Genomic DNA, 8,961 nt, shown 5'->3' with positions numbered 1-8,961 from the left:
TTCTTTCTTCCTAACTTCAACTTCTCAGAGCACGATCGTTTCACCAAATGTTACGATTGACTATCTCTTCCCTCTATTTGACTAGAATAACCTTGGATCCCTATTATGATAACCCCATAATCTCCTTACCAATTCCTCAACTATTTTAAATAATTCTTATAATCCTAAATAATTATTTCTCACCACATTATTTAATTAGGCAATTTCTTAAAAAAAATCCTATTTTCGACAATAACCGTATAAAATAATAAATAAAGTATTCGGGGCGTTATATTTGTCACCCCTAATTTAAAGTTTAATACTTTATTTGAAAAGTTTAAATTGAAGTTGTTACTATATGATTTTATGTTGCATGTTATCGAATGCCTTGAAGAGTTTTTGGATGGTTGTCGTAGTGACACCTTAAATTGTCGATTAAATCTTTTATATAAGTTTCGAGGTTTAGGGTGTTACAATGAGGACTGAAGATGATCTTGATTTAGAGGATTTTAAAGAATCTAAGAGAATGAAAATCGAGGCTGCTTCCATCTTAGCTTGTCTGTCAGAGCAGTTGAGATTTGAATTAAAGGAGATATGATTGAATTGAGAGAGATCTGATTGTGAAATTTCGTAGAAATCAGAAGTCGATATATAATGGGCGGTCATTGAGCTCATTAAGTGTGGGTATATGCTCGGTCCATAGCACAAACAAAAAAAACATAAATCAGACAACACAATTTCCACCTTCATTTTTTTCGTGTTTTTCTCAGTTTTAAGAAATCACTTTTTAAAAGTCTTTGTGATTGATTCATATTTAATTAAACCTAAAAGGTTTTGGGACCCGTAAGAAAGAATACTACATGATCATACTTTTAGAGAGATGTTATTGTGACACTAAATTATCACATCGTAGTCTTTTTACACCGCATATGTAAACATAACTTTAAATTTGACTCAAATTCTAATGCACATAAAAATAATAAAATAAAGGATAAGTGAATTATATTATACATAAATACGGTATAATGTTAAATTGAAGTGTCATTATAACATTTCTCTTAAAAATAGAGAAATGCTATAATGACACTTCAATTTGATATTACACGGTATTTATATAATACAATTCACTTTTATTTTATTTTATTATTTTTTGTGTGAATTGAAATTTGAGTCAAACTCAAAGTTATGTATACATATAAGGTGTAAAAAGGCTACCATGTGATAATTTGGTGTCACAATAGCATCTCTCTAATCTTAAACATCCATTAAAAAAGAGAACATTGTTTAATTATATACCCTTCCCATCTCACCAATTTATGATGACACCAGAATACACAGTCCATAGGATACGACTCAAATTTACCATTTGGCCGAACCAAGTTAATAATCTCCTGACCAAGTGTGGGAGGTCAACCAAATCAACCCCAGTCATAAAATTATTAAACTCTTGAATTTCATAACCGAGATCCAAGTAATTGCTAATCATCATAATAAAAACATACATCATATCATATCATAGGCCAAACAAAATTCAGTTAACAATATTTAATAATCAGTTACTTTGATTCAAACCACATATTACATGTTTGGAGTTTTGATGGAAGATATTCTCGATAGATAGATAGATGACCATGTCTATAAAGGTACATAAATGAATTAAAACAGTAATGTGTAAAACATATATATCATAAATAGTACTTGATATATATAAAATTAGTCATATTTATTGTGGTATCTGTCTGTGTTATGAAAGAGTAGTAGCACTAGAAAAGTAAAGGGTAAGTGGTGAGATCCGAAGCAGGTTGTTGTCCAGTATGATGAGGGTTGTTGTTAGCTGGATGAGTAGGCTGTAAGGTCAAAGCAAACATGCGAGGACCTAAATTTGAGAAACCAATGACAGATTCATAATCTGCTCCTCCATTTTCCATCATTTCAAAACGTCCATCTTCCGCTCTTGCATCCTTTAACATATCAAATCAATATATAGTTTATGTGCTGTGCTGCTAGATAATAGTATTAAGGTAAGAGGAATGAATATCCAGGAAGAGAAGGGTACATACCAAGTCACGTAGGAGTCTGTTGTGCACCTCTCTCTCATTGTTAAACTGTACAAGAAAATAAATTCAATCATATAGAATAAAGCAAATACCTAAGATTGAAGAAGATATAAGTTAGAAATAGTTAATTTTATACCTTCTTCCTTTGAGTGTCAATCTGATTTGTTATCACCTTATACTGTCATACATTGCGATAGGAAACTCGTTAATTAATATGGTGTACTCCATAATAACTTCAAAATTTCAAAATAATAAGTAGAGCATACGATGTGAGATGGAAGCAACCATCAACAAAAATTCAGCCATACAAGATAAATAGATGTGTGAGCTTTAATGTCTACCGTAATCCTATGCGTATAAATTAGTTTCTGCAGTCACGCGCAAACCGCGGATAATATCTAATTTATATTTTAAAAAACATATAGATGAGATGTTGTGAATTCAAACATGCATAATTAGTAACTAAATTGGCTTAACGGGATGCAAGACTCCTTATTCTACTCTTCTTAAAATCAAAAGTAATAAAGTTATAGCTAAAATTTAATATTATAATAATAGAAATTAAACTGACTGATTTTATTATTAATTAAAATTTAATATTACACAATATTTTTATATTTTAAATTTTTCAAGGAACAAAATTTATAACAAAAATTAATAATTTTATTAAAATTCTATTAGGGTTTTAAAGACCTGGTATTAAAATTTGTCTTATATGTGTCTGGATAATCATTTTTTTCAACAGTCAGTGTCTGTGTCTAAGAATTACATGCTAATCTCTTAAAAGAATTCATTAATTATTATAAAAATATCTTTGTATTTTTAATTCTTTCACATTTTTTGTGCAAGCAAATCTTTGAAATTAAAACATTAAGTTAAGATTTTGATAACCAATATAGAAAACAGTTAATTAAAGAGTAGAAGGAATCTTGGGGGAGTGCTTTTTCGTTCTATTATGATCCTTTTTAGTTTAAATATGATTAATATATGCGTTGTACCGTATAGACTCGACAGATACATACCAAAAATAATAGGAAAACTTCAATTGAATGGACCAATAACAATTAAAATAAATAGAAATTATCAGAATTATGCAATTTTATTTCGTTACATCGTAGTTTAGTTTTTATTTTGTCACTTTGACTCTAAACTTAAATCTGAGTTTAGGCAAATTTCTTTGGTTGTCTTTCTATTCAGCTAAGTGAGTTTAGGCAAATTTTTTTGGTTGTTTCCTTATACAAGCTTGTTTTTATGGGATAAGCTTGTTTTTCCAAACCAATTTTCTTTTCTAAAAAGACAAAATATTGGAGGAAGTGGCGGAACCAAGACCTTCATTAATAATTTTATGTATATAGATATATAAAAGTTTAATTTTATATATAATTAAAATATAAATGTTAATATTTATATTTAAATAAAAGTTATATATTTAAAAAATATATTATATATTTAAAAAATATATTATATATTTTATCTATTATGATCCTAAATATTAATTTAAATATTTTACAAAATACTGAAACCAATATATTCTATATCATATTTGCTGGCTCGGTGATTAACATTTGAGGCATGGGATAGATTCTCAACTTTGGCAATATTTAAATTATTTATTTTTAAAATTATTTTAAACCCTTAATTAAGTTTAAAGAACATGGCATAACTTTACATTATTTTCAGCTTAGAGAAAAGAACGTGGTATAACTTTACGACTTCTATTGGTACGTGAGAGAGAGAAATACATGGTGCACTTTATAATTTTTATTGATAGATGAAAGAGATACAAACTTTGGTGTGGTGCAATCTATATATTTGATGGGGTTCAAAGTTCAATAAGCGTAATAAAATGTATGGAAAACGTAAAAGTAAGAGGGTGCACTTGCATCCCTTGAGCTTCACGTGGCTTCATCCCTGGTTGGGGATAGTGTGGTGACTATGAATGAAGAGATTATCTTAGCTAAGAAAACTAGAAGCATGGTCTCATTTTTAAAGTGAATTTTGAGAAAAGCTTACGACTCAATGAGTTTAGAGTTTATGGAGTATATGTTGGTTAGATTTGGTTTTAACGTTAAGTGGAGGTTATGGATTAGAGCTTGTGTTTTTGTTGTGAATTTTGCAGTATTGGAGAATGGTTGTCCAAAGGGGTCTGAAGCAAGGGGACCCCCTATTTCCCTTTCTTTTCCTACTTGTTGTTGAAGAATTAAGTGGTTTGACTAGGAGGGTCATTGAGTTGGGTCTTCTCATAGGTTTTTGGATAGGAACCTCGTATTTGGTCTCTCATATCCATTATGGAGATGATACACTAATCTTAGTGGATCCATTTGTTGAGAACCTTTGAACTATTATATGGGTTTTGACCAGCTTTAGGCCTTAGAGTGATTTTTCCTCTAAGAATAGTCTGGTAGGGGTTAATTTGGAATTTGGTTTTTTGGATTATGCTGGTAAATTTCTCTACTATAAGATTGAGCCACTGCCTTTTAAATACCTAAGGATGTCTGTTAGAACTATACCTATTCGTGAAGCTACTTGAGATCCCTTTGTTAACTTATCGTCTAAGATGCTTAATTCCTGGAAGCACATGTATGTTAGCTTGGGGGGTGGTTTTTCCCAATTCTATTCTTAATATTATCACTATTTTTTCCCGTCTTTTCAGAAAATGGCTGTAAAATTTTGGAGAAAAATAGTTCAAATTCAAAAAAGGTTTCTGTGGGGAGGTGTTAAGGGAGATTTTAAAATCTCTTGCGGGGGTAGTTTTGCTCATTTCTGTTCTTAATGCTATCACTATTTTGTTTTTGTTTTTTATGAAAATGTTTATAAAGGTTTGGAGAAAAATAGTTTAGATTCAAAGAAGATTTCTGCGGGGATGTGTTAAGGGATATTCTAAAATATCGTGGGTTAGTTAGCACGATGCATGTAAGTCTAAGAGTAAAGGTGGTTTGAGTGGAGGCGGCGTCTTATCTCTGATCTTTAGATAGATACCATTGTTGCCTACTATTGTGTCTATATTGCTTCTTCTTTAAGGGGTGGCCGAGATTTAGGCTTTCGGAATTCCTCATCTTGGTGGAAAGGAGTCTCCCTTCTTGGTTATGAGCAAGCAGACTTAGATTGGTTTGTGGATGGTATCACTTAGGGGAGGTTTTTCTATGATATGGCATGTCGTAGTTTGGACTATTTGAAGGGTTCGAACTAAGATTGTGTTTTCCGGTTCTTCAACAAACGTGAAAGAAGTGGACGAGTACGATATTTATTGACGTGGGGATGGTTTTTGGGTAGATCAGTGTGGAACTCTCTCACCTTCACAAAATGACTTCTAAACCCTATCCTTTGGAGTAATCAACACCATATCAAAATTTTGGCCAGTTTGAGAGTAACCGTTTTTCTATGAGATACTCCCTTAGTGGTTTTTAATTCGGTGTTGGTGATCTAGCTGACTTGGGCCAATATTTATAAAAGATGTTGTAGGAAGTTGCATTTGATTTTATTTGTATTGTCCGTTATATATCGTATATGACAAAAAGTGCCCAATTTCATAAAAGCATGTTTCATGTTGTGCTCAAAAGATATCGTTTTGAGAATAAAACTGACCGTTAATCGTCAATACTCTTCTTATATTTCTATATGTACTAAATATTTACTTGTCACTTAAATGAATTAGTTGTCTGTTCGGAGTCAACGTGGGTAGGCAGTTTCTAGATAGGATGTGAGGAGTATTTACATTGCAAAGTGGGTTCTCTTCCTTTCAAGCACTTAGGGTTTCCGGTGGGGCGAACTCAAAAAAGGAAGAGACTTTTGATCCTCTTGTGAAGATGGTCTCTAAGAGATAAACTTATTGGAGAAATAGATTTGTGAGCTTAGGTGGCAAGGTGGTCTTGTTGATCTCAATGCTGAATTTAATTCAGTGTTCTTTTTGTCTTTCATGAAGATGTCGGGCTTGGTTTGGAAGAAGTTGGTCAGTTTGCAAAGCAGTCTATTCAAGGAAGGAGCTAAACGTGGAGCGAAGGTTGCTTGAGTGAAGTAAGAGGAAATAGGTAACGCCAAAATAGCAAGTTAGAGAATATGTATGTGTAAGGTTGCCTTGCTAAGTAAAGGGAGATGGAAGATATGAGAATGCGTCTTTGTTATGGAGAGATATTAGTTCGACTAGGTATGTTTCTTTAGGTTTTGGATTCTCGTTGGCGGGGAGAAGTAGGGAAGTTGGCTTATTGAGTTGTCTCATTAGTGAAAATGAGTTTCTCTGCTTTGGTCTTCCGCTAATCAAGTCTCTGATTGGTTTACTACTTCTTGTGGTAAAGTGGTTGGGGACAGTTAGAAGACTTGATTATGACATTATGTATGGGTGGGGTCAACTTTTAAGAGTTTTTTTCTAATCTTGTGGTAGGAAGCTCATATGGTGGATGCTCTGGGTTTTTGGGATGACATGTATGGGTTAAGAGTTTTAGGTAGACGCGAGCTTTCCTAGTGTGAGAGGAAGATATTTTTGAGGAATTGCTCGTCAGCATCTCGGGTGTGGTTAGGCGAGGTCAGGAAGATGTGTAGATTTGGAAACCAGATTCAAAATTGGGGTTCTTTGTAAGATCTGCTTATTGTAGCCTTTACGCTTTGGTTGGTTCTAGGGATAATAGGTCAAATAGGGTGGTATGGGGGTATTGCTAGAATTTGGAAGAGTTTGGTGCTTTTTAAAGTCGTAGTGTTATCTTGGTAATTACTTCAGAACAATTTGTCATTTAGGAAGAATCTCTTGAGGCGTCAAATTGTGTATGGTTTTATTAATTCAGGCGTGGAGTGTGCACACGACACGTAGAGTCGGCATTTCATCTTTTTGTCTTGTATGAGGTTGACTCATCTATCTGGTATATAGGGTTTATGTGGGCAGGGCGACCTAGGCCATTGCGACATTCAATTTTGTAGTTGTTTAAGGGGTTGAGTCAATGTAAACAAGCATCTTCACTATTTGGAAATTGCATATTAAAATCATTTTATGTCGGGAAAGCTTGTTAGTTGATCACTGAATGTCCCTTATCATTAGCTTTAAGTGGAAGTAGGTTCATACACATACTCCAGATTTAGAAGAGAAAAGTTTCTCTGTTAGACTCTAAGCAGAAGAATCTGTTCAAGTGGTTGGGCATCTAGGAATGTGTGGGATGGTCGACTACCATCCTTTTGTTGTAGGCGGTTGTGTCTTCCTACCTCCAGTCGGGTCTCTCCAAAGACTTGTTTGCGTCCGAGATTTCAAGATAGATGGGTACATACAACATACTGACTTTTTTTTGTGTGTTGTTGGTGTTGTTTTGTTGTGTTTGATTTGATCCGGTCTTTGTCGACTTTATTGTTTTTTCTTATTTTTTATGCTCTTTTCTTTTGTTATCCTGGTTTCTGTTATTTCTCTTTTATTTTAATATATAATTTCTTTCTTTGTTATAAAAAAAAAACAGTGCTCATTTATGAATGAAAGACATACTTAAGCCGCTAAAGTTCATTTTAAAAAAAAAAAAGAAAAGAAGATATTGCTTTGGTGTTTCACGAAACAAACAACACTCAGTAATATACTAATAAGTTAACAATTCTTTAAAATTTCAACTAAGTACTATATGTTCTGGATCGGATATGTCTCTAGATCGGAAACTCAAATAAACCCTCTCTAATCGATTCCTTACTTATTTTATTACTATTCATTTTTTTGACATATGTTATGAAATTTTCAATATACAGTGCAAATATATCTAAAATTAAATTGAAAAACCTAAATAATCTTTTTTTTGAAAAACCAAAATTCATACCTTACGCTCACGAATAGCCTTAGCAGCCTTGTCCATTTCTTCCTCAAGTAGCCTCAGTTCCTCCATGCTCAGATCGTTCAAACAATCTCCCATCCTCTGCCTAATCTCCTTCCGAAGATTCCTATTCACATCTTTCAGTTTCTTCAAATTCTCTTGCATATTCTAACCACCAAAACAAACCAACAAACATAACAAAATCATTACATCAAACAAACAAAAGAAAAAGAAAAGATCCAAACCTAAAGTACCTCGTAATGAGAGTTCCATAGATCAATTCCAACCGTCATCTGATACTGATCGAAAAACTGCTTTGTCCTAAACAAAAAACAAGACAACATAAAAAAAGACAATAAATCTAGGACAAACAAACAGTAGAGAAAAACTAGGGTTAGAGAAAAAAATAAAGAAGCAACATACGAGACAGAAGGACTGATATACTCATGAAGCTTGCCGGTGCTGGAAAACATGATAATAGAAACCTTAGCATCACAAAGAACAGTAAGCTCATTAGCCTTCTTGAAAAGACCATTCCTTCGTTTGGAATAAGTAACCTGTCGGTTTGTGGTGTTCTCTATTCTCTTGATCTGGATCTTTCCACGAGCCATATGGATCGATAGAAAACCTAGCTAGCTATATATGTTGTTTTTTTCTCGGTTGTTGTTTCTGATATATCTTCCTAGTTCCTATACCCTCTATATGAGTTTTCTTGTTTGCTTGCAATCAGAGACAAGGGATGTAGAAAGATAAAGTTGTGCATTGCTTATAATGGTAAGCTCTTTGCCAAATTAGAGAAAGGTTTTGCAGGGTTTGTTATAAATGTTTTGGAAACGCCGTTTCATGTTTGGAGTGGGGACACTTGCTTTCCGTCTTGCGACGTTATACATGTCGTTAACTTTTTCTTTTATGACTCACTTGAGTCTTGACCTAGCTAGATGGGTTTTGTTGATTTGTATATGATTTTTTTTAATGTTGTTAAGGTAACATGTAGTTAGTTGTATTGTGCAAAGGTTTCTTTTAGGAGGATGTTAAACCGGATCTCAAAATATTTGTAGTGGAATTCTATAATGTGAATGGAAAGATTGTGAAGGGTGTGGGAATAGATTGTGAAGGGTGATGATCCCAAAGATTGCTGAGATTAGGGATTTTGT

The 8,961-nt window shown here is 33.2% G+C and overlaps 1 protein-coding gene across 1 annotated transcript; it reads right to left on the bottom strand.

Annotated features, from left to right (window-relative positions):
* Nucleotides 1–1,514: 1,514 nt before the first annotated feature.
* On the bottom strand, nucleotides 1,515–8,572 carry LOC131660234 (agamous-like MADS-box protein AP3). Its single transcript, XM_058929418.1, has 6 exons — nucleotides 8,231–8,572; nucleotides 8,062–8,128; nucleotides 7,814–7,975; nucleotides 2,173–2,214; nucleotides 2,040–2,084; nucleotides 1,515–1,940 (listed from the first exon to the last, which is right to left on the bottom strand). The coding sequence occupies exons 1-6, from the start codon at nucleotides 8,416–8,418 to the stop codon at nucleotides 1,743–1,745; spliced, it is 702 nt and encodes a 233-aa protein (XP_058785401.1). The 5' UTR covers nucleotides 8,419–8,572; the 3' UTR covers nucleotides 1,515–1,742.
* Nucleotides 8,573–8,961: the final 389 nt, after the last annotated feature.

The sequence above is a fragment of the Vicia villosa genome, linkage group LG3, assembly GCF_029867415.1.
Source record: "Vicia villosa cultivar HV-30 ecotype Madison, WI linkage group LG3, Vvil1.0, whole genome shotgun sequence".
NCBI classification, from domain to species: domain Eukaryota; kingdom Viridiplantae; phylum Streptophyta; class Magnoliopsida; order Fabales; family Fabaceae; genus Vicia; species Vicia villosa.
This window is presented reverse-complemented; position numbering and strand designations above follow the sequence as displayed.